This window comes from Bos javanicus, chromosome 19 (assembly GCF_032452875.1).
Source record: "Bos javanicus breed banteng chromosome 19, ARS-OSU_banteng_1.0, whole genome shotgun sequence".
Taxonomy (NCBI): Eukaryota; Metazoa; Chordata; class Mammalia; order Artiodactyla; family Bovidae; genus Bos; species Bos javanicus.
Genome location: NC_083886.1, coordinates 11,875,892 through 11,898,081, shown reverse-complemented (window position 1 = coordinate 11,898,081; position 22,190 = coordinate 11,875,892). Strand labels below are relative to the sequence as shown.

Genomic DNA, 22,190 nt, shown 5'->3' with positions numbered 1-22,190 from the left:
GAAATTTGTGAAAAGGTGCTCAACTCTGTAAACAATTCCATTTGTCATTAAACTTTTAATTTACTCATTTGTTAATTTATATGATTATAGACCCAGGATTTCACATTTTATTCAATCCATGACTTTCAGTATTATGAATGTCAAAATATCCCATCTTCGATCAGCCTGGGCCTATTCAAACTGGCTCCTTTGTACTTGGTCACATGGCCTCCACCTTCACTGATGACCACTTTGCTTACAGGTAAAATAAGATGTTTGGGGCTCATTGTGTACTTTTCCAGCCTTATTTCTCCAAAGGTCCTTTATGTGGCAGATGGCTGTTCCAAGTCAAAATCTGTGCAGAGGGACTTCTCTGGTGGTCCAGTGGTTAAGAATCAGCCTTGCAATGAAGGGGACATGGGTTTGATCCCTGGCTGGGAAACTACGATACCACATTTCTCAAGATCAAAGAGCTAATACATGGTGAAAGCAAGTCCCAAACATAGGTCTTTGGACTTAAATACAGCATTCTTTACATTTATTATACTACATCTCTTTTCAAAGGTATAAATAATTTTCACTATTCTAAAATATAATTAGAACAGTTTATCTATAATTTTTCTAATTCCTGTTAATGTGAAATTCTTATCCTCTTCCGTACTTCCCTACACAAAGGTTATTCAAAAAGCTTATCAGAGTGAAACCTTAACTTAATTGTCACAACTGATTTCCTATAAGACTTTACACATATTCCTGTGGAGCACTAAGCACACACGCTGCAGTTACTGAGACCGAATGCCACAGCTAGAGAGTCTGTCCATGCGCCACAACGGAAGATCCCGCGTGATCCAACAAAGACCACAAGTGACGAAACCAAGACCTGACACAGCCAAAAATAAAAAAAAACATCTGGGCACAAAGTGTATTCACTGCTATTATAATTATTGCTCCTAGTCCATCTCATAGTTAGGTTACATAAATATTTACAGACATACAAATACATATCATACACACACACAGAGTAACACCTATTTTTTATTATCGTTATCTATCTACCCATCCACTTAATAAAAAATAAAAACTGTAATATCTGAAATTTCAATCAATACCACAGGGCTCATTCCTGTTTTCTTTTAGTATTTTTAACTCCCTTCACCATTTACTTTAATGTCTTCAATTATGTGATCGACTCCTCTGTATATAACAAATCTCCCATCACCACCACTCTTGCCCCTTTCCCACAAAGATGCCCTCCCTCCACTCAGACTCTGACATTCAAACAACCAAACAATTCCCATGTGAGTACCTTCCCCAATCCTGCTCAAGCCCTGACAGTCCACACCAAACCATCCTTCATCAGGGATGCCATCCTCAACCTATTTGGCTTTCACGCTCCACAAAGAGCCACTCCTCTGCAAGAAAACCACTGTCCCTCAGCTTGGGCACTAACCCCCCATGCTGGACAGCTGTTCTGCAGACTCCCCTCCTCCCCACATGAGTTTCAATATCCCACTCTCAGCCACTGCAGCTCCCCCGGCACAAGTGACAGTTATAAGAAGGTTCTCTGTAATTGATGTCATCATAAACACAGACCTTAAATCAAATTGTCTGTAATATTAAATAGTTCAATATGGTCATCAAATACAGTTATATTTCTCTATCCGTCTCTTAAGCTCTTAGTGCTTACCTTCGAGCTACATTTTTAAAATAACCGGCACAAAGACATCTTCGCAGGACTTCATGTTTAGGGCCTTCAAAGGTCTCTCTTGGGAAATCACTTTGCTGTAGACAGAATACATGTATAGTGGTAAGTCTCAGAGAACAACTTGAAACAATCTTTTGGTTTGAAAACTCCAAATTTCTAAAGACTTCTGTTTCTGGCCGATATGGAATATGAGGCACCAGATTGACCCTTCTGCTTGAAACAACCAAAAAAATGGACAAAACATATGAAATAATGATTTCCAAAGCACTATATGAAGGACAACGAGTCTGAGAAATAAATGAAGGAAAAAAAAATGAATTAACTCCAACAACTGTTTCAGCTTACAGTCAACCTTGAGAGAGATTCTGAACCAAGGTACAGGAAAGGAAAAACCCAAGTGAAACCTAGAGAACTCCCTGAGTTAAAGAGACAGAGCTGAGAATCCAGAGAGACCAAGATGGCTAGAATCCCCAGCCAAAGTTCAGGAGAGAAGCAATCTGCAGAGGACCCCAGAGATCTACAGGAGGGCTTCAAGAGTTCAACTGAGAACTGATAAGCACATGACTGTGAGGAAATTACCCAAGGCCAGGAAAAGAGCCTCCCAAAAGGATAAGGGACAACAGAGTTGTGTGCACAGGGTCAGTAACGGCGTTTGTTCCTACAAGTCATTCTTCAACACCTTATAATACACACGGTTTTGGGGAGAGAACTCAGAAGGTCTTGCCAAAACGCCACTCAAGGGGAAAAAAAGTCACAGCAATCACCTGTTTAAGCTTCCTGATCAGTTCTCTAAGTTGAGCTTCAACACGAAATGCAGAAAATAAGCACCTCCAATGAATCCAATGTTTCTGGCACCATGAAGCTGGAGCTCCACTGCAACACAAAAACACTGGTGTCTCAAAAGTATCTTTCACAAGTGAAAGTCTAACATTCTCATTTCTATCACACAACTAGAAACAGATAAGCAACTGTCAGCTCTTTTATGAGACCTGTCCAATTAATAAGAAAGCACTTTAAGGAATATGAAAAAACAAATTAATACACCTCTAAGTGAATTAAAATAACTTGTAAATAGATTTCTTTATATATATATGCTTTAACAAATATCCAATCATTTTCTCATCTAAACTAGTTATACAGAAGCAAAATTCTATGAGGTCAGTTTTCAAGAAAGGTTAAGCAGAGAAGAAAGACAAGAGTTAATATTACACAATAAATGACGGTCACAGTCACCTCACAGAGAAATCTCACTAATGTTCACAAAAATACACTGAGGTCAGTATAATTCCCACTGAAACTTACTGTCTGAAGTCATATTCTTACTGAAGCTGTACTTCAAACGAAGGCTCTCCAGTTCAAAGAACTATCTCACATACCTTGATTTGCACTGTTCAAAGATGACGGCTAAAGTTGCAAAGTCATTAAATCCTCCAGCTTTAGCTGCCAACTCTCGGTGTCTCTGCTCTGCTTCCTTCTGGTACTCTGGATCAACTAAAATGACAGTTGGAAAGGCAGTTTAGTTCCACTTTACATCAAGCCTCTTTCTTCCCTTTGTTTATTCAAGCATATTGAAATCTGCCTCACCCTCTGAGGTGAAATAAAGGAGAATGACTTAACTCTTCGGTGGGGGACTGTAGACCTCTAACTACTCCCACAATTCCTTTTCCTCTTTAATCACTTTGGAGATTTTTGCTAGAATAGCAACATTACTTCTCAACTGAATTACCTTTAAAAGAGTATCTGGAATTTACTATTTGTTTTCACCATAAGAGTAACCAATGTTCACATTAAAAAAAAAAAGTAAAAGTTCAATGTTTCCCACTTTGTCACATTATCCACAAGTCAATCCTCAGGGCTAACCACTGTTAACTATTTAGTATGTGTCCTTTAAGATATTTTCTACACACACACACACACACACACACACACACACACACATATATACACACATAAGCATTGTGTATGATGGTTTATTTTCTTCATAAGTTTCTTCTGATACTTCTTTTATTTATTTAATAACAGTTTAACTAAGTATGTATAGAAGCATTCATTCTCAAACATACCTACATTGTATTTCTCAGGGGTATAAGGATATAACACAATTTAACCCACCTCTATTTATCCAATTCCTAATTACAGACAATTAGGACCATCACATATGTAAAACTGAAATACTACAAACTTTTCTCTTTTAATATTATACTGAAGAATATCATGCATACAGAAAACTACACAGGTTCTGAGTGTACTGCTCAGTGAATATTCACAAATCCAACACACCAATGTACTCGACAGCCAAATCAATAAGCAGAATATTACCAACATCCCAGAGCCCCTTCTTCACTCTCTTTCAATAACTACTCAGCCCCCACCACAAGGATAACCACATTCCGACTTTTAACCCAATGAAAGGGCTTTATTTGTTTTTAAACTTTATATAAATGTACTTTATGCGTCTGGTTTCTTTTGCTCACCCTTAAGTTTCTGATTTATCTATTAGTGACTTTGACCCAATCCCACTCAGGAATTATATGTTCACTGATTGCCCAAGTTCCCCACACAGCACTTTACCCAGGCTAATCTCTTTCGGAGTCCCCTGGCCACATTTTTTTTTCCTCAAAATTTTCTAGGGCTTCTTCCTTCATTGCGCAACATCAAGCCACAGCTCCTATTATACCCAACACAGCTAGACTGAGCAGAGGCCCCACGTTGCCTAATTGCAGGGAGCAGCACTTACACAGACTACAATGTGAATCTGCAAAGCATCAGTTCCTGGTATTAGGAAGAATGCAATCTGATTAAACAAAACACTCACGAAGATATAAAGTCTTCCATCCCAGGTTTTAAGTAGTTCCCACCTAAGTGACCTGGGTAACAATGGAAGGAAGTAGCTAGAGACAAAAGGGGAGCAAATATGATTTATCACAGACCACACAAATGGTCCTGTCAAGGTAAAGATACAACGCTCATGTCTTGAATCAGTCATGAGTATTGATTTTTTAAGCTGAAATATCTAATTTTGTCTAATTATCTAATAGTATCTATTTTATCTAATAGTATCTAAAGATACTACGCCAAAAGACAAAATGCACTAAAATAAAGCATTAACCATGTGTTAGCTTCCAACACTAAGAGACGAGCTTACCTATCAACCAGGGGCTCCGACATCCTTGAATGGATATAAACAGAGTCCCTGCTGCCTCGGACCTCTGGGCTATGGACCTCAGAGAAGCCTCTTGATGGTTCAGTTCTTCCCTTCCCTGCACCTGACCCTAGAGACATTCAGTGTGGCTGCAACACCCACCACGACTATTCACACAAACGCTTACCCTTTCTTATTAAAACGTCAGAGTAACTGCAGTGAGGGCTTCCCTAATGGGTCAGATGATAAGGATTCTGCCTGCAATCCAGTAGACCCCAGTTTGATCCCTGCGTCAGGAAGATCCCCTGGAAAAGGGCATGGCTACCCACTCTAGTATTCTTGCCTGGAGAATCCCATGGACAGAGGGGGTTACAGTCCTTGGGGTCAAAAAGAGTTGGACAATAAACTTGAGTGATTACAATTCTAAACTCAGTTTATATTTTGTGATGATTAACTCTGCGTGGTCAGCATTGGATCTCTGTTGTTCATGGTGGCCCCCTGCTCAGACTTTAAAACATGTACAGAGCCCACTGCTTTTCTGGCTGTCCTTCCCACACAGCTATTACCTTCTCTCTGTCTCTCCTCCCAGTTATTCTCAAAGCCAAGAGAAAATATAGAGAATATTTTTTTCTTTTCCTTAACTCTTCCCTCAGAAATAACCTAATTAATTAAAATTAAAACTGACAGAAGTCCCAAAGTAAATTCAGGAAATGTAGAAAAGTGAAAAAAACCATTACCATACACAGTTCTGACAATCTCAGCAAGTTTATCCTCTGACTGAACAATAGTTTGACTATCTATCTTTAATTACTTTCCCAGTAGACTTGTCATTTTCTTTAATTTTTTATCTTTCCCCAGATGAAATTCTATTATCAGTTTCACCTCAGACAAATAATGCTCTGAGGCAAAAAACATAAACAAGGAACTGAAGCAGCAAAACAAGACTGTAGACTGTATCAGCTTAACTTCTTCCTTTGGGAAGATAATGCAATACTTTTCTATATACAATCAACCAGAAAACAAAACTATTACATAGGAAGAGTTTCAATAACAACAATCTTCAGAGCAGAAGCAGGGGAGTAAGGCTGTAATAAAGTACCACTTATCTCTAAATATATCACAGTTTAAATATTTTTTAAAAATTTAAAACCAACACAATGTTATTTTAAATTTGGTCCATTTTAAGGCAATGCTCTTTACCATCTTAAAAACACTTAAGAGCCCTCACTCCATTGTTTGACTTCTAAAGCAATATCTATACTAGCAGACACTGTGTACACAGCTTACTACAGCAAGAGAGAGATTATTAAAAATGTTGACGGCATCATCATTTTGATGTTTAAAAATCTTTATTCAATGATAGATCTGAAAATACTAGCCAGTTTTACCAATAAGTATAATAAACTGGGCTTCCCAGGTGATACCAGTGGTAAAGAATCCGCCTGCCAATGCAGGAGACAGAAGAGACATGGGTTTGATCTCTGGGTCAGGAGGGAAGGGCACCCTACTCCAGTATTCTTGCCAGAAGAATCCCATGGACAAAGGAGCCTGGTGGGCTACAATCCATGGGGTCGCAAGGAGTTGGACACAACTGAGCGTCTAAGCAGAGCAGATGTAATAAACTAAATTAGGTGATCTACAAAGACTAAGACCCAAGAAAGAATTGCTTAACCTATAAAGACTATATAGCAGCTGGACAACAAATACATATTTGGGGATATAACAAGATCTCAGCAAGTCACATGCTCAAAAACTGAAGCTGCATTTTGTTGCAGCTAAACTTCTTGATGATCTAAGTTTAAAAATTAACCCTAAATCACATATGTACATATAAGAAGAGTGTCTCTTCAAGTATGAAGAAGAAACCAATAGCAATTGTTGCCTCAAGCAATTAGATTTGGATGACGCCAAGGAATGCCTCTGCCAAGGTGTCTAACTTTATTTAGATCAGACTATGTAGCAATTTGTGCTCTAGGGCACTGTTAAAAACAAGAGATCAATCACCTAGCAATCCGGGGAGACTAACAGCTTGGTGTAATACCAATAGAGGCAGGCCAGCAAAAATTGAAACAGAGCAGCCAGATTTTAAAAATTGCTTTTATTGAAGTACAGTTGATGTACAATATTGTATCAGTTTCAGATGAACAATAATATAGTGATTCAATATTTTTACAGAGTATACTTCATTTAAGTATAATCCTACTACTATACTTTATATTAATAATATAATGTTGAAGAAGACTATTGAAGAGTCCCTTGGACTGCAAGGAGATCAAACCCGTCAATCCTCAAGGAAATCAATCCTGAATATTCACTGGAAGGACTGACGCTGAAGCTCCAATAGTGTGGCCACCTGATACAAAGAGCTGGCTCACTGGAAAAGACCCTGACGCTGATAAAGATAGAAGGCAGGAGGAGAAGGGGACGACAGAGGATGAGATGGTTGGATGGCATCACTGACTCGATGGACATGAGTTTGAGTAACAGCTCCAGGAGATGGTGAAGGACAGGGAAGCCTGGTGTGCTACAGCCCATGGGGTCACAGAGTTGGACATGAATGAGTAACTGAACAACAAATACTTCGTTTAAAGCTATTATAAAATAATGGCTATATTTCCCTGTGCAATAAAATATATCTTTTTTGCTTATTTATTTTAGACATAGCAGTCTGTATCTGTTAATCCTATACCCCAAATTTACCTGTCTCTGCTTCCCTCTCCTCACTGGTAATCATTATTTCTTTCTCTATATCTGTAAGTCTGTTTCTGTTATTTACATTAATGCATATGTGGTAACTCAGATGGGAAAGAATCTGCCTACAATTCAGGAGACCTGTGTTCACTCCCTGAGTCATAAAGACCCCCAGGAGACAGCAATGGCAACCCACTCCAGGTTTCTTGCCTGGAGAATCCCATGGACATAGGAGCCTGGCAGGCTGCTGCTGCTACTGCTGCTGCTAAGTCGCTTCAGTCGTGTCCGACTCTGTGCGACCCCATAGACGGCAGCCCACCAGGCTCCCCCGTCCATGGGATTCTCCAGGCAAGAACAGTGGAGTGGGTTGCCATTTCCTTCTCCAATGCATGAAAGTGAAAAGTGAAAGTGAAGTCGCTCAGTTGTGTCCAACTCTTTGCAACCCCATGGACTGCAGGCTACAGGGTCACAAAGAGTAGGACACAACTGAGCAAATAACACACTATTTTCTTTTTTTAGGTTCCACGTATAAATGATAATAGAGCATCTGTCTTTCTTTGTCTGACTTGATCCATTTGTTGCAAATGGCAGAATTTCATTCTTTTTTATGCCCAAGATAAATATATTCTATTGTATGGGTGGGTGTGTGTGTGTGTGTGTGTATGTGTATATATATACACATATACAATATATATATATATTTTCTTTGCCGTAGGAGACAGATCCAAAAAAATATTGATACAGTTCAGTTCAGTCGCTCAGTCGTGTTCGACTCTTTGAGACCCCATGAATTGCAGCAGGCCAGGACTCCCTGTCCATCACCAACTCCCGGAGTTCAACCAAACTCATGTCCATCGAGTTGGTGATGCCATCCAGACACCTCATCCTCTGTCGTCCCCTTCTCCTCCTGCCCCCAATCCCTCCCAGCATCAGAGTCTTTTCCAATGAGTCAACTCTTCACATGAGGTGGCCAAAGTATTGGAGTTTCAGCTTCAGCATCAGTCCTTCCAAAGAACACCAAGGACTAATCTCCTTCGGAATGGACTGGTTGGATCTCCTTGCAGTCCAAGGGACTCTCAAGAGTCTTCTCCAACACCACAGTTCAAAAGCATCAATTCTTCAGTGTTCAGCTCTCTTCACAGTCCAACTCTCACATCCATACATGACCACTGGAAAAACCACAGCCTTGACTAGATGGACCTTTGTTGGCAAAGTAATGTCTCTGCTTTTGAATATGCTACCTAGGTTGGTCATAACTTTCCTTCCAAGGAGTAAGTGTCTTTTAATTTTATGGCTGCAGTCACCATCTGCAGTGATTTTGGAGCCCAAAAAAATAATAAAATAAAGTCTGACACTGTTTCCACTGTTTCCTCATCTATTTCCCATGAAGTGATGGGACCAGATGCTGTGATCTTAGTTTTCTGAATGTTGAACTTTAAGCCAACTTTTTCACTCTCCTCTTTCACTTTCATCAAGAGGCTTTTTAGTTCCTCTTCACTTTCTGCCATAAAGGTGGTATCATCTGCATATCTGAGGTTACTTGATATTTCTCCCGGCAATCTTGATTCCAGCTTGTGCTTCTTCCAGCCCAGCGTTTTCTCATGATATACTCTGCATATAAGTTAAATAAGCAGGGTGACAATATACAGCCTTGATGTACTCCTTTTCCTATTTGGAACCAGTCTGTTGTTCCATGTCCAGTTCTAACTGTTGCTTCCTGACCTGCATATAGGTTTCTCAAGAGGCAGGTCAGGTGGTCTCGTATTCCTATCTCTTGAAGAATTTTCCACAGTTTATTGTGATCCACATAGTCAAAGGCTTTAGAGTAGTCAATAAAGCAGAAATAGATATTTTTCTGGAACTCTCTTGCTTTTTCCATGATCCAGCGGATGTTGGCAATTTGATCTCTGGTTCACACAGTCAAAGGCTTTGGCATAGTCAATAAAGCAGAAATAGATGTTTTTCTGGAACTCTCTTGCTTTTTCCATGATCCAGCGGATATTGGCAATTTGATCTCTGGTTCCTCTGCCTTTTCTTTATTGTTCTTTTTTCTTTTTTTTCCTCTGCCTTTTCTGAAACCAGCTTGAACATCTGGAAGTTCACAGTTCACATATTGCTGAAGCCTGGTTTGGAGAATTTTGAGCATTACTTTACTAGCGTGTGAGATGAGTGCCATTGTGCAGTAGTTTGAGCATTCTTTGGCATTGCCTTTCTTTGGGATTGGAATGAAAATGGACCTTTTCCAGTCCTGTGGCCACTACCGAGTTTTCCAAATTTGCTGGCATATTGAGTGCAGCACTTTCACAGCGTCATCTTTCAGGATTTGAAATAGCTCAACTGGAATTCCATCACCTCCACTAGCTTTGTTTGTAGTGATGCTTTCTAAGGCCCACTTGACTTCACATTCCAGGATGTTTGGTTCTAGGTGAGTGATCACATCATCTGTTAAAGAGTGTTCTGCTTGGTTTCAGGTCTTCCTTTCAGGTCTTTAATCCATTTTGGGTTTATTTTTACACATGGAGTGAGAAAACATTCTAATTTCATTCTTTTATACATTCTTTTTCAAACATTCCACAAGTATGTATGTAGCTGTCTAGTTTTCCCAGCACCATTTACTAAAGAGACTATCTTTCTCCATTGTATATTCTTGCCTCCTTTGTCATACATTAATGAACCATAAGTATACAGGTTTATTTCTGGGCTCTCTACTCTGTTTCATTGATCTAAGTGTCTGTTTGTGTGTGTGTATGTGTGTGTGTGTGTGTGCCAATACCATGCTGTTTGATTACAGTAGCTTTGTAGTACACTCTGAAGTCAAGGAGTGTGACATCTTTAGCTCTGTTCTTTTTTCTTAATACTGCTTTGGCAATACAGAGTCTTTCATGATTCCATATGAATTTTAGGATTATTTGTTCTAGTTCTGTGAAGTGTCTCAGGTATTTTAAAAGGGATTACATTAAATCCATAGATTGCTTTGAGTAGTGTGGACTTTTTAATAATACTAATTCTTCTAACCCAAGAACATGAGATATCATCCCCTTTCTTTATATCATCTTTAATTTCCTTCCTCAGTAACTTAAAGTCTTCAGAGTATTTCTTTGATTAAATTTATTAACAATATTTTAGTCTTTTTGATGTAATTCAAAATAGATTACTTTCTTGCTTTCTCTGATAGTTCATATATTAGTGACTAGAAAATCAACAGATTTCTGAATATTAATAATATATCCTGCAACTTTACTGAAATCACTATTAGTTCTAATAATTTTTTGGCAGAAATTTTAGAGTTTTCTATGTCTGAAGTGAAGTGAAGTCGCTCAGTCATGTCCAACTCTTTGCAACTCCATGGACTTGTAGCCCACCAGGCTCCTCGGTCCATGGGATTTTCCAGGCAAGAACACTGGAGTGGGTTGCCATTTCCTTCTCCAGGGGATCTTCCCACCCAGGGACCGAACCTGGGTCTCCTGCACTGTAGGCAGACGCTTTACTGTCTGAGCCACCAGGGAAGCCCCATTAGGATGGTAATAAAAAGAATGGAAAGGCAGGACAAATATAAATGACGCTAGGAGATAATAACTTAAAAACATTGGTGTCAAGAGGTTTCGAGTTTGAGCTCCTGGTAGGAAAGAAGAAACAAAGAAAAAAGTTCAAGAGAGTCATCTTGAGATATGTATAGTATCTGCAAACAGTGATTAAGTTTTACTTCTTCTTTCCAATTTGGATACCTTTTATTTCTTTTTTGTGTCTGACTGCTGTGGCTCAGACTTTCAATACTATGTTAACAGAAGTGGCTAAAGTGAGCATCTTTGTTTTAGAGGAAAGGCTTCACCACTGAATATGATATTACCTATGGAATTGTCATATATGAGACCACCCAAATGTTTAACAGAAAGATCAGAGAAACCTACCAAAAAACTATAGGTTGTCCTGATGTTCTGGAAGACTGTGCAGATGCCCAAGTAAACCTAATAAAACCTAATCCTGAGTCTGACAAGACAATAGACAAGGCCACTGCTTTACAGTTATATTTTCATTCTTTGGAATTTAAAAACACTGATAAATCTCTGTGTTATTTGAGTGCTTTCAGGGTAATTCATCCTTTATACCCATTAACATCAATGATATCAAGTGCTTCATAAAGACAAAACTTACTTAAGAATTTCCCATCAAAGCACAAAATACAAGACATTCCTACTGGCTATTATCTCAATATTCTAAAGAATTAGACTGTCCTATGTTCATAGATATCTAAAGGCCAAATATTAGGCAAGCAAAGGGAAGTCCCTCCTTTCCTGAAGTTGCTAAACTGTAATAAAGTTGTTGCTAAACCCAAGTAAAAGCCCTCAAGGTACCAAAAACCACCTCAAGGACTTAATAAAGAAGAAAAACCAAAGAACATATAATCAAAACCTAAGACCTGAACAACTTCAAGGGCTACAAAACTAACAATCAACAGTCTATCACAGATAGAGGTTCTAAATAAGAATTTAAAAACCTGGAATTTTACTTCTAGCTATGGAAACAACTTAATTTTTCTCTTCTCTTGACTTCTTTCAAAGATATATGAAGCCTTAAGGGAAAAATTATACTACTGTAAATTGTGAGGTTTATAATCTATGTAAATATAATATATATGACAATAATAACACAAATGATGGAGGAATAAGTGGAACTAAACAATTCCAATGTTTCTTATATTTCACATGAAGCAATAAAATATTAACTTTGAGTAAATTTTAATTAAAGATGTGTATTATAATCCCTAGAGCAAGGATATATTAAGAAATGGCAAAAAGCCAGCAAAGGGTTCAACAAAATCCCTATCAAAATTCTTAGCAGGCTTATGTTGAAAAAACTAATATGCTGATTTTAAAAACATACGGAAATGCAAAAAATATAGAATGACCAAAACAACACTGATTTCAAAATTTACCACAAGAGTTGGCAATTTCTTAGTTTACCTAAGATAAATAAAAAATATATATCTACAAAACTCTTGCATAAGAAAGTTCAAAATAGCTGTATTCACAAATAGCACCAAACAAGAAACAATTCAAACGTCTGTCAACAGGATAATGGATAAACCAATTATAGTATGCAACAGGATACTAGTCAACAATAAAAAAAAAAACAAAGCATTGATACATACAAAAATATGGATGAATCTCACATATAATATGTTGACCAAAAAAAGTCAAGCACAAAAATGCACATATTATATAATTTTATTTACATGAAGTTTCAGAAGAGGCAAAACTAACCTGAAAAAATCAGAAAAGAGGCTGGCTGTAAGAAAGTGGGATGGAATCTGAGAAGGGGCACTGAGAGAATTTTCTGGAGTGATAAAACTAGATCTTGACAAGAATATGGGTTACAGTAGTAAATGTATTTCACAAAATTCACTGAATTACAGACACAGCACTTACACTTTTCACTACATGCAAATTTTACCTCAAAATAAACAAAAAGAAGAGAGAAATAAAACCAAAAAAAAAGATAAACAATAAACAATAAAAATTAAAAAAAGAAGAAAAAAACTATAAGCAAATATTGAACTCTAGTTATAAAGGACTGCCTTTCACAGTGGTATAGCTTAGTGATTCTAAAACCACTTCTGTATATTCTAGGGACAATGAACAATTTGAATACGAACTCTGGACTAGATGATAGTATTGCATCAGGTATCAATGTTAATTTTCCTAATTTTGATAAATGTGCCATGGTTAAATAAGAGATTGCCTGTGTTCTTAGTAAATTACATGTAAATATTCTGTGGTAAGGGAGCACAATGTTTCCAATTTACTCTCAAATGATTCAGAAAAAGAAATAAAATGTATATTTACAAATACTTATAAATATATATATGTACACATGCAGGGCTTCCCTGGTTGCTCAGCTGGTAAAGAATCCGGCTGTAATGCGGGAGACCTGGGTTCAGTCCCTGGGTTGGGAAGATGCCCTGGAGAAGGGAACGGCTACCCACTTCAGTATTCTTGGCCTGGAGAATTCCATGACTGTGTAGTCCATGAGGTCGCAAAAGGTTGTGACTGAGTAACTTTCACTTTTAAGGGCTTCCCTGATAGCTCAGTTGGTAAGAATCTGCCTGCAATGCAGGAGACCCTGGTTCGATTCCTGGGTCGGGAAGATCCGCTGGAGAAGGGATAGGCTACCCACTATAGTATTCTGGCCTGGAGAATTCCATGGGCATAGTCCATGGGGTCGCAAAGAGTCAGACACGACTAAGCGACTTTCACTTCACACATGCACAGAGAAACAAAGAGAATAGAATAATAAAGCAAATGCAGCAGAATGTTAAAAACTTGCTGAAACTAGATATAAAAGGTACGACTAGATATAAAAGGTATAAAAGGTACAACTCTCAACATTTCTGTTAGAGTTGGATCACCTCAATCCAACTCCCTGCTTTTCCAAATAAAAAATGAAATCCAGAAAAACCAGACCAACGGTCTAGAATCCTGATCTCTTGACTCTCACTTCAATACTCTATAATAGTTTTGAAAAAGAGTATTATTAGCTTTGATACTACCTAACAAAAGCCAGCCAACCTTATTTACTGCATATAGTATTTTACTAGGAAAAAAAAAAACAAACTGCAATTAGGATACTATTAGAATCAAAATTCTGATATTTAAAAAAACTATACTGCAGGACCTTCCCAGTGGTCTAGTGACTAAGACTCCACACTCCCCACGCAGGGACCCAGGTTTGATCCCTGCTCAGGGTACTAGATCCCACACACTGCAACTAAAAGATCCCATGTGCCACAACTAAGATGCAGGACAGCCGAATAAACAGTATGTGTGGGTGTGCATATACATATACACAAATAATATATATATAAAATAAATATAGACGTGTGCACATATGTATACACAAATAAATGATACATATAAAATAAATAGAGATGTGTGTGTCTGTGTGCATGTTCAGTTCAGTTCAGTTGCTCAGTCATGTCCGACTCTTTGCGACCCCATGAATTGAAGCACGCCAGGCCTCCCTGTCCATCACCAACTCCCAGAATTTACCCAAACTCATGTCTATTGAGTTGGTGATGCCATCCAGTCATCTCATCCTCTGTCGTCCCCTTCTCCTCCTGCCCCCAATCCCTCCCAGCATCAGAGTCTTTTCCAATGAGTCAACTCTTCACATGAGGTGGCCAAAGTATTGGAGTTTCAGCTTTAGCATCAGTCCTTCCAAAGAACACCCAGGACTGATCTCCTTCGGAATGGACTGGTTGGATCTCCTTGCAGTCCAAGGGACTCTCAAGAGTCTTCTCCAACACCACAGTTCAAAAGCATCAATTCTTCAGCACTCAGCCTTCTTCACAGTCCAACTCTCACATCCATACATGACCACTGGAAAAACCATAGCCTTGACTAGATGGACCTTTGTTGGCAAAGTAATGTCTCTGCTTTTTAATATGCTATCTAGGTTGGTCATAACTTTCCTTCCAAGGAGTAATGTATGTATACCCAAATAAATATATATATAAAATATAGATGTACATATACATATATACAAAAAATGCATATAAAATGTAAATAGTGTAATACATATATATGTGTACATATATTTATACACAAATAAATAACATATAAAATAAATGTTAATAGTATAATTTAATAATATATACACATATACGTGTGTATACATATATGTATACACAAGAATATATATAAATGTGACCCGTATAAATAATATATACACATATAAATATATATATAAGCCATTCAGTCGCTAAGTCATATCTGACTCTTTGCAGCTCCATGGACTGCAGCACACCAGGCTTCCCTATCCTACACACACACACACACACACACACACACACACACACACAAAACACCAATACTACATTGCAATCTATTTGGGATAGGTAGAACATTGATTGGACTACAGAGTATTTTTATACAAAAATTTATCCTCCATTATAATCATCACAATAATAAACCAATCTGAACCAACACTCATAGCCATAAAGTGATATGGCCAGTGAGATAGCACACTACTGTTAAGTCTGGGTTGTAGGCAAGATACACTATCAATTCAGGAGCTCCTTGAAAAGAAAAGAAAGTTGTGCCTCCCCTCCCCACACACACAGTAGAAGAGAGCAAAGCTTACATATGATGAACTAAGTTGTGTCCCATATTGACACGCTAAGAAAGGAAAGAAGCAGAAGTCTAAAGACATGAAAACCTCAAAATAATCCTTTCTCTAAGGGTACAAGGGCTGAACTACCATTTCTTTTGATCACAGAGAAAAAAAAAGTTAATATATTACTAATGTACTGTAACAAGGCAAAGGTTCACCACGTTATCTTCCTTTACCAGTTAAAGGAAATTCTCTCAGCCAGGATCGTTATATACCCCCTATACTTCAAAAAACTAAGTTAAAGAATAACAAAATGAAAAAATCGTTTATCTTCAGATTCATGTCCTGTAGGGATAGATACCAGAGAAGGCAATGGCACCCCACTCCAGTACTCTTGCCTGGAAAATCCCATGGATGGAGGAGCCTGGTAGGCTGCAGTCCATGGGGTCGCTAAGAGTCAGACACGACTAAGCGACTTCACTTTCACTTTTCACTTTCATGCACTGGAGAAGGAAATGGCAACCCACTCTAGTGTTCTTGCCTGGAGAATCCCAGGGACGCGGGAGACTGGTGGGCTGTCATCTATGGGGTCGCACAGAGTCAGACACAACTGAAGCGACTTAGCAGCAGCAGCAGCAGGGCTAGATATACGGTGATGAAAATATGTTCAGTAATTAAAAAAAAAAGGTTCAGTGAATTACCGGAGATATAAATAAATAGATATTCCACATACATGGGTAGGAAGACAATACCGTCCAGATGTCACTTCTTTCCAATTTGATCTATAGACTCAATGTAATCTGAATTAAAGTCTTAGAAAGTCATTTTGTGGATATCAACAAACGAGTTCTAAAGTTTATGTGAAAAGGGAAAGACCCAGTGGCTAAGTCTAAAAGTTAACTAAAAGTTAAAACAATGTTTTAGGAAGGGGAAGAGGAAAGCTGGAGAAATAACCCTATCTAGGTTCGAGAGTTACTATAAAGCTTCAATAATCAAGACAGTGTGCTATTCACAGAGGTACAGAAAAACAAATCAGTGGAAGAGAGTACATGGACCAGAGACAGACACATACAAATTCACTCAAATGACCTCTAACAAAGGAGCAAAGGCATTACAGTGGAGAAAGGAGTCTTTCGAACAAATGGGGCTGGAACAGAAGGACATCAGTTTCTAGAAGATGACATAGGAGGCAATCTAGATGAACTTAGGTACAGTGATGATTTTTCAGACATGACACAAAGGCATGACTCATCAAAGAAATCACTGATAAACTGGACTTCATTAAAATTAAAAACTTTTGCTCTGGAAAGACAAAGTCAAGAGAATGAGAAAACAAGTCATAGACTGGGAAAAAATACTTGTAAAAGACACACCTGATAGAGAACTGTTATCCAAAACATACAATGAACTCCTAAAACCCAACAATAAGAAAACAAAGGGCTTCCCAAGTGGCGCAGTGGTAAAGAATCCGCCTGCCAATGCAGGAGATGCAAGAGACAAAGGTTCGATCCCTGGGTGGGGAAGATCCCCTAGAGTAGGAAATGGCAACCTGTTCCAGTAATTCTGCCTGGAAAATTCCATGGACAGAGGAGCCTGGTGGGCTGCAGTCCATGGGGCCGCAAAGAGTGGGACATGACTGAGCAACTGAGCACACACACAAGAAAAGAAACAATCCGATTTAAAAAGACCAGAAGAGACACCTCCCCAAAGAAGATACACAAATGGCAAATGAGCACACGAAAAGACGATCAACATCGTATGCCATCGGGGTCTACAAATCAAAACCACAGTGAAATACCACTACACACCTACTAGAACAGCCCAAACCCCAAAACAGTGCCAACACAAGAAGCTGTAGAGAAGGTAGAGCAACAGGAATTTCAGGCTCACTGCTGGTGCGGATGCATTATGGCAAACACTTTGGAAGACAGTCTGGCACTTTCTTATAAATACAAACATATTCTTATAGTACAATTTGGCAATAAGCTGTTCGAACAAAAACCTGCACACAAATGTTTACAGCAGCTTTATCTGAAACGGCCAAAACTTGAAAGCAACCAAGAGGTCTTTCCATAGGAAAATGGATAAACAAACTCCACACAATGGAATGTTATTCAGCAACGAAAGGAAATGAGCTGAGACGTCCCTGGAGGTCCAGTGGTTAAGAGTCCACCTTCTAACACTGGGGACATGGCTTCGACACCAGTCGGGGAACTAGGATCCCACATGTCACGAGCCAACCAAATCCACGCGCTGCAACTAGAGAAGCCCCATGAGCTAAGACTGGAGAAAGTCTATGTGCTCCCGCCAAAAAACAGAGATGAGCTATCATGCCACCAAAAGACACGGAGGAGCCATAAAAGCACACTGCTAAGGAAGTCAATCTGAAAAGGTATTGGAAGGAATACCTTCCAGTACAGGAATACAGGAATCTGTATAGTCGAAATATATAGTCGACGATATTGGAAAAGGCACACAAAAGAAAGATCAGTGGTTGCTAAGGGTTTGGGGGAAGGGATGCAGGAATGACTGGGTGGAACACAGTGCAACTACTCTGCACAATATTCTGACGGTGAATACGTGTCATTACAGATCTGCCGAAACCTATAGAATTTACAACACAAACAGTGAACTCTTCAGTAATAATAATGTATCAATGTTGGTTCTTTAATTATAACAAAGGTACCATGCTACTGAAAAATGTTAATAATAGGGAAACCTCTGTACTTTGCCTCAATTTTTCTATAAACCTAAAATTGCTCTAAAAAATAAACTCTATTAATTAAAAAAATTTCATCAATAAATTTCTTACCAGGTCTAATGAAGACATTTTCCACAGACAACATTGCTGCTATTGGAAGCAGTAGATCTTCACAGTCGAGAGAAGCAGCCTTTATTACCGCACATGTCAGATGTGGAGGGAGAGGAAATTCTACCATAGACAAACCCAATCTGGTCACATGGCCACTCCTTAATGGAAAGAAAAAGTTCTTAAGTCTTTCTGCCTTCAAAGAGTACAAGCGAAATGTTTATCACTCAGAATAAGTTAGATATAAGTTAGATTACTTTAAATTCCCTCTAGAAATTCAATTCAATATAAGGAATGTGATACACTGTGGACACTGATAAGAGAAACAACAGTTCAGTTCAGTTCAGTTGCTTAGTCGTGTCTGACTCTTTGCGACCCCATGAATCGCAGCACGCCAGGCATCCTTGTCCATCACCAACTCCCAGAGTTCACTCAGACTCACGTCCATCGAGTCAGTGATGCCATCCAGCCATCTCATCCTCTGTCATCCCCTTCTCCTCCTGCCCCCAATCCCTCCCAGCATCAGAATCTTTTCCAATGAGTCAACTCTTTGCATGAGGTGGCCAAAGTACTGGAGTTTCAGCTTTAGCATCATTCCTTCCAAGGAAATCCCAGGGCTGATCTCCTTCAGAATGGACTGGTTGGATCTCCTTGCAGTCCAAGGGACTCTCAAGAGTCTTCTCCAACACCACAGTTCAAAAGCATCAATTCTTCGGCGCTCAGCTTTCTTCACAGTCCAACTCTCACATCCATACATGACCACAGGAAAAACCATAGCCTTGACTAGACGGACCTTTGTTAGCAAAGTGATGTCTCTGCTTTTTAAAATGCTATCTAGGTTGGTCATAACTTTCTTTCCAAGGAGTAAGCGTCTTTTAATTTCATGGCTGCAGTCACCATCTGCAGTGATTTTGGAGCCCAGAAAAATAAAGTCTGACACTGATTCCACTGTTTCCCCATCTATTTCCCATGAATTGATGGGACAGATGCCATGATCTTCGTTTTCTGAATGTTGAGCTTTAAGCCAACTATTTCACTCTCCACTTCCACTTTCATCAAGAGGCTTTGTAGTTCCTCTTCACTTTCTGCCATAAGGGTGCTGTCATCTGCATATCTGAGGTTATTGATATTTCTCCCAGCAATCTTGATTCCAGCTTGTGTTTCTTCCAGTCCAGCGTTTCTCATGATGTACTCTGCATAGAAGTTAAATAAGCAAGGTGACAATATACAGCCTTGACAAACTCCTTTTCCTATCTGGAACCAGTCTGTTGTTCCATGTCCAGTTCTAACTGTTGCTTCCTGACCCACATACAGATTTCTCAAGAGGCAGGTCAGGTGGTCTGGTATTTCCATCTCTTTCAGAATTTTCCACAGTTTATTGTGATCCACATAGTCAAAGGCTTTGGCATAGTCAATAAAGCAGAAATAGATGTTTTTCTGGAACTCTCTTGTTTTTTCCATGATACAGCGGATGCTGGCAATTTGATCTCTGGTTCTTCTGCCTTTTCTAAAACCAGCTGGAACATCAGGAACTTCACAGTTCACACATATTGCTGAAGCCTGGCTTGGAGAGTTTTGAGCATTACTTTACTAGCGTGTGAAATGAGTGCAATTGTGCGGTAGTTTGAACATTCTTTGGCATTGCCTTTCTTTGAGACTGGAATGAAAACTGACCTTTTCCAGTCCTGTGGCCACTGCTGAGTTTTCCAAATTTGCTGGCATATTGAGTGCAGCATTTTCACAGCATAATCTTTGAGGATTTGAAATAACTCAACTGGAATTCCATCACCTCCACTAGCTTTGTTTGTAGTGATGCTTTCTAAGGCCCACTTGACTTCACATTCCAGGATGTCTGCCTCTAGGTCAGTGATCACACCATCGTGATTATCTGGGTCGTGAAGATCTTTTTTGTACAGTTCTTCTGTGTATTCTTACCACCTCTTCTTGATATCTTCTGCTTCTGTTAGGTCCATACCATTTCTGTCCTTTATCGAGCCCATCTTTGCATGAAACGTTCCCTTCAGATCAGATCAGATCAGTCACTCAGTCATGTACGACTCTTTGCGACCCCATGAATCGCAGCACGCCAGGCCTCCCTGTCCATCACCAACTCCCGGAGTTCACTCAGACTCATGTCCATCGAGTCAGTGATGTCATCCAGCCATCTCATCCTCTGTCATCCCCTTCTCCTCCTGCCCCCAATCCCTCCCAGCATCAGAGTCTTTTCCAATGAGTCAACTCTTCACATGAGGTGGCCAAAGTACTGGAGTTTCAGCTTTAGCATCATTCCTTCCAAAGAAATCCCAGGGCTGATCTCCTTCAGAATGGACTGGTTGGATCTCCTTGCAGTCCAAGGGACTCTCAAGAGTCTTCTCCAACACCACAGTTCAAAAGCATCAATACTTCAGTGCTCAGCTTTCTTCACAGTCCAACTCTCACATCCATGCATGACCACAGGAAAAACCATAGCCTTGACTAGACGAACCTTTGTTGGCAAAGTAATGTCTCTGATTTTGAATATGCTATCTAGGTTGGTCATAACTTTCCTTCCAAGGAGTAAGCGTCTTTTAATTTCATGGCTGCAGTCACCATCTGCAGTGATTTTGGAGCCCCAAAAATAAAGTCTGACACTGATTCCACTGTTTCCCCATCTATTTCCCATGAATTGATGGGACAGATGCCATGATCTTCGTTTTCTGAATGTTGAGCTTTAAGCCAACTATTTCACTCTCCACTTCCACTTTCATCAAGAGGCTTTTTAGTTCCTCTTCACTTTCTGCCATAAGGGTGCTGTCATCTGCATATCTGAGGTTATTGATATTTCTCCCAGCAATCTTGATTCCAGCTTGTTTCTTCCAGTCCAGCGTTTCTCATGATGTACTCTGCATAGAAGTTAAATAAGCAAGGTGACAATATACAGCCTTGACAAACTCCTTTTCCTATCTGGAACCAGTCTGTTGTTCCATGTCCAGTTCTAACTGTTGCTTCCTGACCCACATACAGATTTCTCAAGAGGCAGGTCAGGTGGTCTGGTATTTCCATCTCTTTCAGAATTTTCCACAGTTTATTGTGATCCACATAGTCAAAGGCTTTGGCATAGTCAATAAAGCAGAAATAGATGTTTTTCTGGAACTCTCTTGTTTTTTCCATGATACAGTGGATGCTGGCAATTTGATCTCTGGTTCACACAGTCAAAGGCTTTGGCATAGTCAATAAAGCAGAAATAGATGTTTTTCTGGAACTCTCTTGTTTTTTCCATGATACAGCGGATGCTGGCAATTTGATCTCTGGTTCTTCTGCCTTTTCTAAAACCAGCTGGAACATCAGGAACTTCACAGTTCACACATATTGCTGAAGCCTGGCTTGGAGAGTTTTGAGCATTACTTTACTAGCGTGTGAAATGAGTGCAATTGTGCGGTAGTTTGAACATTCTTTGGCATTGCCTTTCTTTGAGACTGGAATGAAAACTGACCTTTTCCAGTCCTGTGGCCACTGCTGAGTTTTCCAAATTTGCTGGCATATTGAGTGCAGCATTTTCACAGCATAATCTTTGAGGATTTGAAATAGCTCAACTGGAATTCCATCACCTCCACTAGCTTTGTTTGTAGTGATGCTTTCTAAGGCCCACTTGACTTCACATTCCAGGATGTCTGCCTCTAGGTCAGTGATCACACCATCGTGATTATCTGGGTCGTGAAGATCTTTTTTGTACAGTTCTTCTGTGTATTCTTACCACCTCTTCTTGATATCTTCTG

At 39.3% G+C, this 22,190-nt stretch overlaps 1 protein-coding gene across 2 annotated transcripts in view; it reads right to left on the bottom strand.

The window, feature by feature from the left end:
* The window catches only part of DHX40 (DEAH-box helicase 40), a 55,209-nt gene that overhangs the window by 4,675 nt on the left and 28,344 nt on the right, over positions 1-22,190 (bottom strand). For both annotated transcript variants that reach the window (XM_061390189.1, XM_061390190.1), the window contains exons 12-15: positions 18,439-18,596; positions 3,061-3,175; positions 2,449-2,557; positions 1,667-1,761 (exon numbers count right to left, since the gene is read on the bottom strand). In XM_061390189.1, coding sequence (XP_061246173.1) covers positions 1,667-1,761; positions 2,449-2,557; positions 3,061-3,175; positions 18,439-18,596 — 477 coding nt within the window. The remainder of the gene's footprint in view (positions 1-1,666; positions 1,762-2,448; positions 2,558-3,060; positions 3,176-18,438; positions 18,597-22,190) is intronic.